The sequence below is a fragment of the Tachyglossus aculeatus genome, chromosome 5, assembly GCF_015852505.1.
Source record: "Tachyglossus aculeatus isolate mTacAcu1 chromosome 5, mTacAcu1.pri, whole genome shotgun sequence".
Lineage (NCBI taxonomy): Eukaryota > Metazoa > Chordata > Mammalia > Monotremata > Tachyglossidae > Tachyglossus > Tachyglossus aculeatus.
Window position 1 is genome coordinate 44,645,396 of NC_052070.1, and position 16,955 is coordinate 44,662,350.

General features: G+C 50.5%; 1 protein-coding gene across 1 annotated transcript in view; it reads right to left on the reverse strand.

The window, feature by feature from the left end:
• DNAJC11 (DnaJ heat shock protein family (Hsp40) member C11) overlaps nucleotides 1–16,046 on the reverse strand; it is a 75,854-nt gene extending 59,808 nt beyond the window's left edge. Inside the window, exon 1 of the mRNA XM_038747189.1 lies at nucleotides 15,969–16,046. Coding sequence (XP_038603117.1) covers nucleotides 15,969–16,043 — 75 coding nt within the window. The 5' untranslated portion in view covers nucleotides 16,044–16,046. The remainder of the gene's footprint in view (nucleotides 1–15,968) is intronic.
• Between the last annotated feature and the right edge of the window lie 909 nt (nucleotides 16,047–16,955).

Genomic DNA, 16,955 nt, shown 5'->3' on the forward strand with positions numbered 1-16,955 from the left:
AGCAAGTTTTTGATAAGCAAATACGAAAAGCATCCAATTAACCACTAGTGTGAATTACACCAATATGTACTGTTCGCCGGGGTTGGGGGGAAGGAGGCACAAGGTCTCTTCAGCTCATGTCCAAATGACTTGGATGGACCCCCAGTGTTTTTCAGCGCTTAGAACAGTGCTTGGCAGACAGTAAGCACTAATAAATACCATCATTATTATTTCCTCTGCTTCAGGCCAGGTGGAAGAGCCAAGCTGGAACGTCAGTCATAGTTCTGCCATTCGCAGGGGAACCAGTGAGAAGCAGTGTGGCCCAATGGATACAGGACATGCCTGGGAGTCAGAAAGACCCGGGTTCTAATCCCAGCTCCGTCAAGAGTCTGCTCTGTGACCCTGGGCCAGTCGCTTCACTTCTCTGTGCCTCAGTTACCTCATCTGTAAAATGGGGATTGGACTGTGATCCCCATCCGGGACAGGGACTGTGTCCCACCTGATCAGCATGTAGCTACCTCAGCGCTTAGAACGGTGCCTGGCACATAGTAAGTGTTTAACAAATATCATAAAAACAGAACCCAACCCGGTGTCAAGTGTTGAGCTACCCAGGTGGGAATGGACAGTACTGGGGGGCAGAGGGGGGCCTCACTTGCTGAGAGAAACTAGCCCAACTCTCAAGTGCAGAAACATTTTAAAATAAAAAACAAAAACAAAAAACAGTTGCTCTGCGGGCCCCACGGTGAAATATTCTCCTTCCAAGTGGCTTGTTACTGCACTTAGAGCAAATGCTGACAAAACAAGAGGTTGCTAGGAAGTCTGCTCTTCTCACAAAGCCAAAAGCAGTGAAAGAAAGGGCTAAGAACAAAAGAGCCTGCCTGGGCAATTCCATCACACTTGGTTCTGCCAGAACATATGGTCCCACAGAACACAGAGAAACAGCGTGATCTAGGGGAAAGAGCCCGGGACGGGGAGTCAGAGGACCAGGGTTCTACTTGGGCAAATCACTTAACTTCTCTGGGCCTCAGTTCCCTCATCTGGAAAATGGGGATGAAGACCGTGAGCCCCCCGTGGACAACCTGATCACCTTGTAACCTCCCCAGCGCTTAGAACAGTGCTTTGCACATGGTAAGCGCTTAATAAATGCCATTATCATTATTATTACTTCCAGCTCTGCCACTCGTCTGCTGCGTGACCTTGGGCAAGTCACTTCACTTCTCTAGGCCTCAGGTCCCTCACCTGCAAAATGGAGCTTAAGATTGTGAGCCCCACGTGGGACATGAACTGCGAGTCCAACCTGAATAGCTTGTATCTATCCAGTGCTCAGTACAGGGTCTGGCACACAGTAAGCGCTTAACAAATACCATTAATAGACAAAACAAAACACGATGACAAAATCAGGGAACGGGCTTTCCAAAATCACGGTTCAGTCTGATCCCTCCTACTTAGACCATGAGCCCCAAGTGGGACAAGAGACTGTATCGGACCTATCCTGTATCTACCCCAGCACTTAATTCAGTGCTTGGCACCTAGTAAGTGCTCAGCAAATCCCACAATTATTATTATTGGACGGAGGATGAGTGCTATCCCACGAGTTCTCCTTAATGCAGTAGCAGTCCATAAGGACACAACCCCCCAGATTTAAGCCAGGACCCTAGGCCAGTGTGAGCATGGCTTAGTGGATAGAGAACAGGCCCGGGAGTCAAAAGGACCTGGGTTCTAATTCTGGCTCCGCCACATGTCTGCTGTGTGGCCTTGGGCAAGTGACTTCACTTCTCTGTGCCTCAGTTCCCTCTTCTTTAAAATGGGGATTAAGACTGTGAGCCCCACGTGGGCTAGGGGCTGTGTCCAACCTGATTAGCTTGTATCTTGCCCCAGCACTTACAACAGTGCTTGACACATACTACGTGCCTAACAAATACCAGAGAAGCAGCATGGCTCAGTGGAAAGAGCACGGGTTTTGGAGTCAGAGGTCATGGGTTCAAGTCCCAGCCCTGCCAATTGTCAGCTGTGTGACTTTGGGCAAGTCACTTCACTTCTCTGTGCCTCAGTTACCTCATCAGTAAAATGGGGATTAAGACTGTGAGCCCCCCCGTGGGACAATCTGATCACCTCGTAACCTCCCCAGCGCTTAGAACAGTGCTTTGCACATAGTAAGCGCTTAATAAATGCCATCATTATTAAATACCATATCATTATCACTATTATCCTGCCTCCAGCAGTAGCCGTGGCATGGTTGGAGGAACAGAACAGCCACTGCCTCCCAGCACGCCGGTCCTGACCATGACGTACTTTGACACCTGAACTCCAGGGCTGTGCCAGGGGAGAGCTCAGGGGCCTGGAGTTAATCAGCTTACAGGAAATGCCCAGCCCCAAAATGTGATAGCTGGGTGAGGTTCGTTGAAGGCGCTTATCTAGCCTCTCTGTCATGTGGTCTTAAACTGCTGACTACACATTCCGACCTTAGCAAAGTACCAGGCAAAAACGCAGGACCCGAGTTTGAACAGAAAAGTAAAGAAAAAGGTTTTGACAATCTAGTCTTGGGTATCGTTGGTGTCTTCGGTCGCACCCACACAGTATTTTAGGATCTTAACTCAATAACAATCTTAGAAAACTAACAGGGTGTGGGGTGGGTGTGTGTGTGCGAATGCAGAAATACACTGTCTAACTCCCAAGACAAAGAATGTTTGGCAATTCAACCAGAATAGCAGAGGACTGGTTGTACAGCAACAAGTACAATCAACCAATCAATCCATCAATGTTATCTGAGCACACCCTGCATGTAAAGCTCTGTGCTAAGCACTTGGAAGAGTACAATCTATGAGTTGGTTGTTATGTTCCCTGCCCACAAGGAACTTACAGTCTGGAAGGGGAATCACATACAGCAAGTAGCTTCTAAAAAATGCCATATTCTGTCTTAAAAAGAATTCACAGGACAGATACATGCACTTATAGTTATCGTCACTATTTTGGAATCTCAAAAACTGAAAATTCTGTGGTTAAAAGTCAAAAAGGAAGTATAAAGTGGCACCAAATTACAAACTGCTTCAAAAGTACAAGAAAATGGTCCCATTCTAAACTCCAGAGTAAATTTTCTACAAATGACAGAGACGGCAAGGTGGAAGACAGTGTCACTGGAGGTTGCAAATTCTGGAATAATATCAGTACCTCCACCCGCCCTCTTTCTCATCATCCTCATCCTCCTTGTCTTTGTCCTCCTCCTTGGTCTCTTTGCCCCCTCTCCCTTCTCGCCACCCTCCCCTTTCTTGCCTTTGTCCTCCTTGTCCTTTTCATCCTTCTCCTCATCCTCATCTTCCTTCTTGTCATCTTCTCCTCCTCCTCGTTGCTCTCCTCCTGCCCCTTATCCTCCTCGTCCTTTTTGTTGCCCTCCTTGTTGTCATTTTCGTTCTCATAGTCCTCCTTTTCATCCTCCTAGTCCTATCCTCTAGTATTTACCTTCTCACTGTACCTCGTTCTTGCCTGTCCCTCCATTGACCTCCTGGCCCACATCCTACCTGTGGCCTGAAATGCCCTCTGTCCCTCAAACCTGCCAATCACACTCCCCTCACCCTTCAAATCTCTAAATCTCTCTTCTCCAAGAGCCCTTCCCAGACTAAGCCCCCCCCTTGTCCTCAGCTCGCCCTTCCCTCCGCATCGGCCCGACTCGCTCCCTTTGCTCTACCCCCCTCTCCCAGCCCAACAGCATTTGTGTATATAACATGTTTCATTTTGTTGTCTGTCTTCCCCTTCTAGACTGTGAGCCCGTTGTTGGGTAGGGACTGTCTCTATATGTCCCAGCACTTAGAACAGTGCTTTGCACATAGTAAGTGCTTAATAAATGCTATCATTATTGTATGTTGCCGACATACTTCCCAAGTGCTTAGTACAGTGCTCTGCACACAGTAAGTGCTCAATAAATACGACTGAATGAATGAATGAATAAATATGGATGATAATCTCTTGGGTGCAGAACCTGTGTAAGGCCCTTAGGGTAGTTAGTGGTCTCAAGCAGGAATTCTAGCAGCTTCATACCCTGGGACATGGAGGAAAAAGCTCAATGATGATGATGATAATAGTAACAATAATAGTAATAATGGCATTTGTTAAGGGCTTACTATGTGCCAGGCACTGTACTAACTGCTGGAGTAGATACAAGTTAATTGGGTTGGGCACAGTCCCTGTCCCACATGGAGCTCGGTCTTAATTCCCATTTTCCAGATGAGGTAACTGAGGCCAAATCAGTGAAATGGCTTGCCTAGGGTCACACAGCAGACAAGTGGTGGAGCCACGGTTAGAAACCAGGTCCTCTGACACCTAGACCTGTGCTCTTTCCATTGGGCCATGCTGAATAAAAATAATAATAATGATAATAATGATTGTGGTATTTGTTACATGCTTACTATGTACCAAGTACCATACTACATGCTGGGGTAGATACAAGATTATCTGGTACCATATGGGGCACATAGTTTAAGCAGGAGGGAGAACAGGGATTGAATCCCCATTTTGCATATGAGGGAACTGAGGCACAGAGAAGTTCATGACTCACCCAAGGTCCCCCCACGTCAGTTCTCTCAACCCACTAGTAACAGTTCTGAAAACAAGATTATTCTCAAGTGCCACAGGCTGGAGAGCAATGACCTCTAAGAGCTCAAAAGCAGGAGATGGAGAGATAGGAGATAGAGTTAAATTAACCTCTAACTCGAGCCCAGAGGGGAAAATTTGGAAATCTCAAATCCCCTGTGTCTCTCCATAGGCATTAAAAAAAAAATCAAATGCATAAAATACTTCCTGATGCTTTAGTAACTTCTATCTGAGCAAAAAAATATTAATTACATTACCAACGTGGGGGAGGAGAAATAATAATCAGTGAAAAAAAAATCTGGGTTTTACTGAAATACATTTGCAATGGACAATAATGAGAGAAGCAGGCAAGTAGGGGAAAGACAATTACCACATGGACTTTAAAATCTCACTTGGGAAAAAACTTTCAGCCACCTCCTGATGGAACTTGCTTATATATATGCAAATATATATGTATAGATATATACATATTACTCTATTTATTTTATTTGTACATATTTATTCTATTTATTTTATTTTGTTAATATGTTTTGTTTTGTTCTCTGTCTCCCCCTTCTAGACTGTGAGCCCACTGTTGGGTAGGGACCGTCTCTATATGTTGCCAACTTGGACTTCCCAAGCGCTTAGTACAGTGCGTAAGCGCTCAATAAATATGACAATGAATGAATGAATGAACTTGCTTACTATTAATAATAATAATAACTACATTTAGGGAGGAAGAAATCCAACTTTATTCTGGTTCTTTGGCATTTACGATTACAGTCTTTGTCTTTGAGGGGAAGCAGCTAACTCTGTTGTACTATAATCGCCCAAGAGCTTAGAAAAAATAATAATGGCATTTGTTAAGCACTTACTATATGCAAAGCACTGTCTAAGCACTGGGGAGGACACAAGGTGATCAGGTTGCTCTACGAGGAGTTCACAGTCTTCATCCCCATTTTACAGATGAGGTAACTGAGGCACAGAGAAGTTAAGTGACATGCCCACTTAAGCAACAGAGAAGCAGCGTGGCTCCGTGGAAAGAGCCCGGGCTTGGGAGCCAGAGGTCATGGGTTCTAATCCCGGCTCCACCACTTGTCAGCTGTGTGACTTTGGGCAAGTCACTTAACTTCTCTGAGCCTCAGTTCTCTCATCTGTAAAATGGGGATTAAGACTGTGAGCCCCACATGGGGCAACCTGATCACCTTGTATCCCCTCTCCCAGCGCTTAGAACAGTGCTTTGCACATAGTAAGCGCTTAACAAATGCCATCATTATTATTATGCCCAAAGTCGCACAGCTGATAACTGGCGGAGCTGGGATTAGAACCCATGACCTCTGACTCCCAAGCCCGTGCTCTTTCCATTGAGCCACGCTGCTTCTAGTAAATGTTCAATAAATAATAATAATAATAATGGCATTTATTAAGCGCTTACTGTGTGCAAAGCACTGTTCTAAGCGCTGGGGAGGTTACAAGGTGATCAGGTTGTCCCACGGGGGGCTCACAGTCTTAATCCCCATTTTACAGATGAGGGAACTGAGGCCCAGAGAAGTTAAGTGACTTGCCCAAAGTCACACAGCTGGCAATTGGCGGAGCTGGGATTTGAACCCATGACCTCTGACTCCAAAGCCTGGGCTCTTTTCCACTGAGCCACACTGCTTCTCTAAATACCACTGATTGATTGACTGGTTGATGGAGACAACACTGAGGCATTCCTACCTACTGTTTCAGAAACACATACCCAAGAGCCCAAGGGAAGAAATGAGTTTTGCTTTTTTTCCCCCTTTTTGCTGGTCCCATAATTACAAAGGACTAGAAGAGAAGCTAACAACCTTTCTGCACAGAAGAGCAAACCAAAATGAAAGCTCTGTGCAGTTGGTTCAGAGAGAGCCAGTCATATATAATTTAAGCCCACATTACCTTTAGCTTACTTCACTGTGAATAAATGGTTTTAAATGCCCGTTTCCTGCACAATTCCCACCTGGTGGCATCTGGGCCAAACCTAACTGTCACTCGTGGGGCCCAGGGATTCGTTTTCTGGGACCTCCCCCCTACACATGACCCACGATGTTACTCTGCCACCCTGCACACGGCACGGTCAGAAGACTTTGTCAGGCTGGGTGGAGGAGAAGGAAGGGGGAAAGGGGGAAGGGAGAGAAAGGAAACAGGAGGGAACACGAAGGAAGGTGAAAGGGAGAGAGGGAAAGAGAAGGGAGAAGAGGTGAAAACGGGTGGTGGAAACAGAGGGGCGGGGTGGCACAACGGACCACGACTTAAGACTGTGAGCCCACTGTTGGGTAGGGACTGTGTCTATATGTTGCCAACTTGTACTTCCCAAGCGCTTAGTACAGTGCTCTGCACACAGTAAGTGCTCAATAAATACGATGGATTGATTGATTGATTGACTGGCTACGGTTAGCATATTCCCCCTAACTCTCCTTTCCTGGCAACTCTCCTGGCTTCTGAACTCCTTCTGGCCCTTAGCTGCCCAAGGGGTGCAGGAAGGCAAGGGCAAGGCAGGGATTGCATTGACCACCTCTCTTGCACTGCACTCTCTCCCAAGCTCTGTGCTCTGAACACAGTAAGTGCTCAACAAATACCACTGAAAGAGAGGGCAGTGCTCACGAGGCCGCCAGGCCCACCTGCAGACCACAGGGGCCCCGCCATCCTTCTGTAAGGGACTGCACTGAGGTCTCCGGGGTCAGGTGATACCTGCTCAGCCTAACTCAGAGCGAGGCACTACTCTTTTGGATGGGACTCTCTCAAGTGCTTTGTACAGCATTCTGCACCCAGTAAGCGATCAGTAAATCTACCGACTTGACACCGTCCGTCCCCACCCCACGGCAGGTATCGGCGGGAGCTGCTGTTATTGCTCGGGCTCGAGCAGGGCCGGGGCAGGCCTTCCTGTCCAAGGGCTGCGGGGATGGGGGTCTGGAGTCTGTTTCTAGACTGTGAGCCCACTGTTGGGTAGGGACTGTCTCTATATGTTGCCAACTTGTACTTCCCAAGTGCTTAGTACAGTGCTCTGCACACAGTAAGCGCTCAATAAATACGACTGATTGATTGATTGTTCCCGCCCAAAGCCTCAGCCTCCGGAGAGCTGCCGATCCCACAGAACCTCCAGGGCAGGAATGAGTTTTTCATTCCAAGTGGTTTAGATCTGACCAGAGCGGGGGGTCACCCACTGACCCACCCTGCCTGACAGAGGGGTCCCAGCCGGCCTGCTCATGGCTCTTTGCTCACAGGAGCTAGGGAGCCTGCCTAAGGCTGCCTCCTCTCACCCGAATCCATCAGCAATCGGTGGTACTTACTGAGCACTTACTGTGCCCGGAACATTGTACGAAGAGCTTGGGAGAGAATTCAATCACACAGAGTGCGTAGATGCGATCCCCGCCTTCCCGTGCCCGCCCCGGCAGCAATGGGGCAGCAGGAGCTCAGAGGCCAAGTGCCATCTGGTGCTGCACTGGGAGTTGTGGGGTGCCTGGTGGGGGGCTCCCCACCCTGCCCTCTCCCCAGCCGGAGAGCCACGTTTATTCCAAGCAGGGCCACAGATCGCCGACCCCCGAACTGGAAGGATCCAGCCCAAATCTCCATTAAGGAACACTCGCTCTCATCATCAATCGTATTTATTGAGCGCTTACTATGTGCAGAGCACTGTACTAAGCGCTTGGGAAGTACAAATTGGCAACACACAGAGACAGTCCCTACCCAACAGTGGGCTCACAGTCTAAAAGTCTCTCTCCCCTCCGGACATCATTTCAGATAGCCCTCTCTCAGATCTCAGACGGCCAAAACACACTTTCAACCCCCGCTGCCCCCCAGCTCTCTGGGCCCTACTTAATGAAAGTATTATGAAATAAGAAGGATCGTCTCGCTTCCCAGTGTGAGACCGGAAGATGGTCTCTTGTTCTCTAAAGAAGAAAAGTAAACACACGTGGAAAGAGAGTTTTTTAAGGCCAGGTGGAAACTGCCTTGCCTAGTCTGCTTCTACCATTATACCTTTGGGGGACTATTTTTATAGTGGAAGCTAACTGGACTTTTGCCCAATCCCTTGAAGGAAACTGCTTTGTGGAACTCAAACTTGATCCTTGGGGAAATGTCTTTCTTTCTGCTCCCAAACTGCTTCTTGAGATTGTGGAAATGGAGACATTTGCTTCTCCCCAAACCCAGGAACGCTGAAGCAGCTCCTTGTTAAACAGAGCAATTTTGGTACAGATAGCTCTTTCCCTCCGTTACACCTAAAAAGCAGCGTGGCTTTGTGGAAAGACCATGGGCTTGGGAGTCAGACATGGGTTCTAATCCCAGCTCCACCACTTATCTGCTGTGCCTCAGTTACCTCATCTGTAAAGTGGGGATTAAGACTGTATATACTGTAAAACCTGTATATATGTATATACCTGTATATATGTATATATGTTTGTACATATTTGTTACTCTATTTATTTATTTATTTTACTTGTACATATCTATTCTATTTATTTTATTAGTATGTTTGGTTTTGTTCTCTGTCTCCCCCTTTTAGACTGTGAGCCCACTGTTGGGTAGGGACTGTCTCTATATGTTGCCAACTTGTACTTCCCAAGCGCTTAGTACAGTGCTCTGCACACAGTAAGCACTCAATAAATACGATTGATGATGATGATGATGATGAAGACTGTGTGCCCCACGTGGGACAACCTGATTACCTTGTATCTACACCACCGTTTAGAACAGTGCTTGGCACATAGTAAGGGCTTAAATTCCATTATTATTATTAAAACCCTCAAGACGTACAGCGCTCTGCACACAGTAAGCGCTCAATAAATAAGAGTGATTGAGTGACTGTTATAGTAGTTAGGCAGAACATAAACTGAGCCACGTGAACAGTGACGGGGTCCCCAGTGCAACGAGGTGAAGAAATGAAGGGGAGGGGGAAGTCGTAGCAGGAGTAGCAGGAGAAAGCTGATCCCCTGTGCCCCACCCTTCCTTGCTTTGCTACCACTTCTCACCCAAGGTCTTCTGGCTCAGTTTTTTTTTTTCTTTTTAAGTGGTATTTGCTACTATGTGCCAGGCACTGTACTAAAGTGCCGGGGCAGAAACAAGACGATCAGGTTAGACAACGCCTCTGTCTCACAATCTTAATCCTCATTTTATAGATGAGCTAACAGTCCCAGAAAAGTGAAGTGGCTTACCCAAGGCCACACAGCTGGCAAGTGGTGGAGTCAGGATTAGAACTCGGGTCCTCTGATTCCCAGACGCGTGCTCTTTTCCACTAGTCCACGCTGCTTTCCCCGACCCTCCTCTGGGCTCTCAGTGGGGAGAAACGTGGTGGATCCTGAACCGTGAGAAACTCTGATACCCGACATTCTCCCTGGTTACTATACAACTGGCAAACCCAAGTCAAGTAACTAAAAAACTGATTCCATTTTTTCTCCTCTCCAATTAGACTGCCAAGGCTTGGACTTTAGGTTTGACTTCCCACCCCTGTAAAATCCCTCTAGAGGATAATGTCTATTTCCCCCTTTAATAATAATAATGACGGCATTTGTTAAGCGCTATGTGCGAAGCACAGTTCTAAAGCGCTGTGGGGAGGGATACAAGCTGATCAGGTTGCCCCACATGGGGCTCACAGGCTTAATACCCATTTTACAGATGAGGCAACAGGCTCAGAGAAGCTAAATGACTTGCCCAAGGTCACGCATTAGACATGTGGAGGAGCCAGGATTAGAACCCATGACTTCTGACTTCCAAGCCCGGGATCTTTCCATTGAGCCATGCTGCTTCTCAACTCTGGACTATAAGCTCACTTTGGGCAGGAAATGGCCCTACTGAGAGCTCACCTCCCTCAGGAGGCCTTCCCAGACTGAGCCCCTTCCTTCCTCTCCCCCCTCCATCCCCCCCATCTTACCTCCTTCCCTTCCCCACAGCACCTGTATATATGTTTGTACATATTTATTACTCTATTTCTTTTACTTGTACATATCTATTCTATTTTATTTTGTCAGTATGTTCGGTTTTGTTCTCTGTCTCCCCCTTTTAGACTGTGAGCCCACTGTTGGGTAGGGACTGTCTCTATATGTTGCCAACTTGTACTTCCCAAGCGCTTAATACAGTGTTCTGCACACAGTAAGCGCTCAATAAATACAATTGATTGATTGATTATATTGTTAAAGTGTACTCTCCCAAGTGTTTAGTACAGTGCTATGCACACAATAAGCATTCAATAAATGCGATTGACTAACTGAAATGGAAACTTGGTCCAGAGCCCCGGTTTAGTGCCTTCCCAACCCTTTCAGGTCGGGGGGAGGAGGGGTGAGAGCAGTCCGTCCACTCCTGTATCATAAAACGGACCACTCACCTATCATAACTCTGCCACCGGGAAAGGTGCAAAACAGGCTCTTTTATTAATATGGATTTGACCGGCAGCCATACGATGCCTTTTGCTTTGCACTTAGCTAACTACTTCATTTAATCCTATTTACTGAGCGCTTACTGTGGGCAGAGCGCCGTACTAAGTGTTTACAAAGAAGCGAATCTGAGTGCTCCTTGTGGGAGGGGAATACGTCTACCAATGCAGTTGTACTGTATTCTCCCAAGTGCTTAGGACAGTGCTCTGCACACAATTAGGGAAGCGGCGTGGCTTAGTGGAAAGAGCCCGGGCTTGGGAGTCAGGGATCATGGGTTCTAATCCCGGTTCCACCACTCGTCAGCTGTGTGTCCTTGGGCAAGTCACTTAACTTCTCTGTGCCTCACCTCATCTGTAAAATGGGGATGGAGACTGTGAGCCTCACGTGGTACAACCTGATCACCTTGTATCTACCCCAGTGTCTAGAACAGTGCTTGGCACATAGTAAGCGCTTAACAAATACCATAATGAATTAATTAATAGGTGCTTAATAAATACCGCTGATAGACTGAGTGACTCCCGTGTCAGCTCAATAAAAATCATGGGGCCAAATTTCAATGCTCTAGACATCATCCCAATCATCTCAGAGATCTGAGGCAAAGGAAGCTTTCCCACCGGCCCATATGCCCTCCCAAGGTATGGTCAGCATTATGGGGTAAGGAACAGGGGTTGTTTTCATTTTACTGCCTGGGATTTTAGACTTTTAGACTGTGAGCCCACTGTTGGGTAGGGACTGTCTCTATATGTTGCCAATTTGTACTTCCCAAGCGCTTAGTACAGTGCTCTGCACACAGTAAGCGCTCAATAAATACGATTGATGATGATGATTTTTCTAAGTGAGGGGCTAGTGGGTTATAAAAAGTTGCTGCATAGGTAAGTTTTTCAAAGTAAAATACGTAGTCTCATGGGCTTCTTCCCAGAGCTGGTGGCAAACATGGAATTCACCATCAGAGGAGGCTACGCCAGCCTGAAATAACAAAGGTTCAAGAGGGAATCAATTAAAGATTTAGAAGGCCATAACATGAAAATTGTGGGGGGAAATTTTAGTGATCTTGAAGAGATCTACTCATTATGTCCCACTCACACCTCTTCTATTGCCAAACTCTCAATCAATCAATCAATCAATCGTATTTATTGAGCGCTTACTATGTGCAGAGCACTGTACTAAGCGCTTGGGAAGTACAAATTGGCATCACATAGAGACAGTCCCTACCCAACAGTGGGCTCACAGTCTAAAAGGGGGAGACAGAGAACAGAACCAAACATACCAACAAAATAAAATAAGTAGGATAGAAATGTACAAGTAAAATAAATAAATAAATAAATAGAGTAATAAATATGTACAACCATATATACATATATACAGGTGCTGTGGGGAAGGGAAGGAGGTAAGACGGGGGGATGGAGAGGGGGACGAGGGGGAGAGGAAAGAAGGGGCTCAATCTGGGAAGGCCTCCTGGAGGAGGTGAGCTCTCAGCAGGGCCTTGAAGGGAGGAAGAGAGCTAGCTTGGCGGGTGGGCAGAGGGAGGGCATTCCAGGCCTGGGGGATGACGTGGGCCGGGGGTCGATGGCGGGACAGGCGAGAGCGAGGTACGGTGAGGAGATTAGCGGTGGAGGAGCGGAAGGTGCGGGCTGGGCTGGAGAAGGAGAGAAGGGAGGTGAGGTAGGAGGGGGCGAGGGGATGGACAGCCTTGAAGCCCAGGGTGAGGAGTTTCTGCCTGATGCGCAGATTGATCGGTAGCCATTGGAGGTTTTTGAGGAGGGGAGTGATATGTCCAGAGCGTTTCTGGACAAAGATAATCCGGGCAGCAGCATGAAGTATGGATTGAAGTGGAGAGAGACACGAGGATGGGAGATCAGAGAGAAGGCTAGTGCAGTAGTCCAGACGGGATAGGATGAGAGCTTGAGTGAGCAGGGTAGCGGTTTGGATGGAGAGGAAAGGGCGGATCTTGGCAATGTTGCGGAGCTGAGACCGGCAGGTTTTGGTGACGGCTTGGATGTGAGGGGTCGCTTACAACTTTCCCTGTCTTGAACTCCCTTTTCCTTTCACACCTGGCAGACCACTGCTCTCCCAATTTTTTTCAAAGCCCTTTTGAAATCGCATCTCCTCCAGGAAGCCTTCGCCATTGAATTTCTCAACTCCCTGCTTTAAATCCCTTCTACTGCTACCTCAGCCCTTCCGCGCTGCCTGCTGGGTACTCACACCGTCCCATCAACAAATCATATTTCCTGATTGCACACTGTGTGCAGAGCACTGTACAAGTTGGTAGACACACCCGGAGTCCTCAAGGCACTTAAGGTCTATCTTCTACATTGCTTAATTACTATACTGTGTATCTTTACTAACTTCTATCTACAATTTTAGAGCCGGTCTTCTTCTCTAGATTATAAACTCAGAGATTACAAGTCCTAATCTGACTGTACTCTCCCAAGCACTGAGAACAATGCTCTGAAAAATCGATCGATAAACTTGACCGATTATTCGATCGATATGATCCCCAATTATTAGGACGGATGTCTAGTAAGGCAAACACCGTACTGTTCCTCCAAAGCAGCTACAGCCCGAGACAAAATACTGATCTGGCCTTAGCCAGGAATGGGTTGTCTCAAGGGTCTTTAATTAAGTGAAGTGACCGGCCCAAGGTCATCCAGAGAGCCACAGTCAGAGCGGGGATTGAGTGGTCACTTTCTGGCCTGAAGCCCAAAGGTTGAGGGTCACTATAAAGACACACGCTCACGACCAGGCGAGCGCTGGCTCTTTCTCATGAGAAAATCCTTCGGGGATTATCGAGGGCAGAGGGCTCAACCTCTAGAAGACACATGTGGCAGACGCTGGGGCTGTGTGTTAGAATTCCTGCTTTTCCCCCCATCCACCCTGTGACCTTGGGCAGGGCTAACCCAGACCAACGGCTCTGGGCATCATTACGCCGGGGTTGAGGAGGCTATGGGGGCGGGGAGCTCCCCGCCCTGCCCTGGGCAAAATGCAAACAAAAGGCCCGAGTCCGATCGCTATGGCTCCGGGTCTTGATCGGCGATGATGATGATAATAATGATGAGATTTGTTAAGTTCTTACCGTGTGCCAAGCACTATTCTAAATGCTGGGGTAGATACAAGGTCATCAGGTTGACCCACGTGGGGCTCACAGAAGCAACGTGGCTTAGTGGCAAGAGCACGGGCTTGGGAGTTAGAGGTCGTGGGTTCTAATCCCAGCTCTGCCACACATGTCTGCCGTGTGACTCTGGGCAAGTCACTTCACTTCTCTGTACCTCAGTGACCTCATCTGTAAAGTGGGGATGAAGACTGGGAGCCCCACGTATCTACCCCGGTGCTTAGAGCAGTGTTTGGCACATAGTAAGTGTTTAAAAAATACCATTATTATTATTAATCCCCATTTTACAGATGAGGGAACTGAGGCACCGAGAAGTCAAGTGACTCTCCCAAAGTCACAGAGCAGTCAGGCGGTGGAAGTGGGATTAGAAGGCAGGTCCTCCGACTGCCAAGGCCGGGCTCTGGCCTCCAGGCCGCGTTGCTTCTGCTTCTGGTCCCGGTGGCCGAGGCTGGGCAGGTGGCGGGCGGCCCACAGCGGGCCTGACCCGGGCCGGGCCGGGCGCCCACGGGCCAACCCACCCAGGGGGAACCCCCCCGCCCGCCCCAGGCCTGACCTTGCCTCCGTCCTTCGCCCCCGCCTCAGTTTCCCCGTCCCCAGATGGGGGCTGCTGCTGGCGCTGCCGTGTCGGGGTGGATTGGGGGGCGGCCTCGGGGGGGCACGGGGAGGAGGGGAGGGAGGAGGAGGAGGAGAAGGAGGTCGGGAGGAGAAGAAGAAGGAGGAGGGGACCGGGAAGTAGAAGGAGGAGGGGACCGGGGTGAGGAGGAGAAGGCCAGGAGGAGGAGGAGGTGGAGGAGGCCGGGGGGAGCAGGAGGAGACCGGGGTGTGGAGGAAGAAGAGGCAGAGGAGGGGGGGGAGGAGACCGGGGTGCGGAGGAGGGAGAGGAGGAGGAGAAGGCCGGGGGGAGGAGGTGGTGGAGGAGAAGAAGGCCGGGGTGAGGAGGTGTTGGAGGAGGTGGAGGGGAGGAGAAGGCCGGGGTGAGGAGGAGGTGGAGAAGGAGGAGAAGACCGGGGTGAGGAGGAGGTGGAGGAGGAGAAGGAGGCCGGGGGGAGGTGGAGGAGGAGGCCGGGGGGAGGAGGAGGAGGAGGAGGAGGAGGAGAAGAAGGCCGGGGGGAGGAGGGGGGGAGGAGGAGGAGAAGGCCGGAGGGAGGAGGAGGAGGAGGAGAAGGCCGGGGGGAGGAGGAGGTGGAGGAGGAGGAGGAGAAGACCGGAGAGAGGAGGAGGAGGAGGAGGCCGGGGTGAGGAGGAGGAGGAGGCCGGGGTGAGGAGGAGGCGGGGGAGGAGGAGGCGGAGGAGGAGGAGAAGGCCGGGGTGAGGAGGAGGAGGAGGAGGAGGAGGCCGGGGGGAGGAGGAGGCGGAGGAGGAGAAGAAGGCCGGGGGGAGGTGGAGGAGGAGAAGAAGGCCGGGGGGAGGAGGAGGTGGAGAAGGAGGAAAAGGCCGGGGGGAGGAGGAGGAGAAGGAGGAGGCCGGGGTGAGGAGGAGGTGGAGGAGGAGGAGGAGGCCGGGGTGAGGAGGAGGTGGAGGAGGAAGAAGAGGCCGGGGTGAGGAGGAGGTGGAGGAGGAAGAAGAGGCCGGGGTGAAGGAGGTGGAGAAGGCCGGGGTGAGGAGGAGGAGGCCGGAAGGAGGAGGAGGAGGAGGAGAAGGCCGGGGTGAGGAGGGGGTGGAGGAGGTGGAGGGGAGGAGGAAGCCGGGGTGCGGAGGAAGAAGAGGCAGGGGAGGGGGAGGGGGAGGAGGAGGAGGAGAAGGCCGGGCCCCCGCGGAGGGTCACGCGGCCTGGGCGGCTTCACGGCGGCCAGCCTGGCCCCGCTTTCGGCAGCCGGGCCCGGGCCCGGGACCCTGACTCCCCCGCAGACCGGCGGGGCCGGGTGGTGCGGGGCCGGGGCCGGGGCCGGGGCGGGCCGTGCGGGGCGGTGCGGTGCGGACGTGGCCCTCACCTCCCTCCGCACGTTCAGCAGCGAGTAATAGTCCTCGTTGTCCGGCGCCTCCTCCTCCCCCAAGGCCGCCGCCATCTTGGCGACCTTTCACCCCGCCCGCCGCACGGGGACGCGCACCGGCCCCGCCCGGCCCCGCCCGCGTCATCCCCACGCGACGCCGGGCGCACCGCACCCCCCACCGCCCCCCCGCCTTCCCTCCGCCGCCGCCGCGGCACAGCGGCCCCTCGCGGCCCGGAGCGCCGCTGCAGCCGCCGGACGGGAAGAGCGCGCGCGCGCGTGCGTGTGTGCGTGAGTGAGTGCCTCGTGTGTGTGTGTGCGCGCGCGCGCGCGTCCGCGGTCGTGCGCATGCTCCGTCTCCCCCCCGGCCTCAGGCGGTGGGGAAGGGAGCGGCGCGGGCCGCCTTGGCCCAGCCCTGTGAGAGAAATAAAATAATAATAATAATAATAATAATAATAATAATAATAATGGCGTTTGTTAAGCGCTTACTACATGCAAAGCACTGTTCTAAGCGCTGGGGGGATACAAGGTGATCAGGTGGTCCCACGGGGGGGCTCACGGTCTTCATCCCCATTTCACAGATGAGGGAACTGAGGCTCGGAGAAGTGAAGTGACTCACCCAAGGTCGCGCAGCAGACGGGTGGCAGAGTCGGGATTCGAACCCATGACCTCTGACTCCCAAGCCCCGGCTCTTTCCACTGAGCCACGCTGAGAGAAGTAAAAGTTTAGGGGCTGAACCCCCGGACGCGAGAAGAGTTGGGCGTTAAGGGGAGGAGGAAGGTTATTATTATTAATAATATCAATCATCATCATCATCAATCGTATTTATTGAGCGCTTACTATGTGCAGAGCACTGTACTAAGCGCTTGGGAAGTACAAATTGGCAACATATAGAGACTGTCCCTGCCCAACAGTGGAATCCCAGTATTATTATTATTATTGATGATAAGAATAATGGGATTTGGTAAGCGCGTACTATGTGCCAAGCGC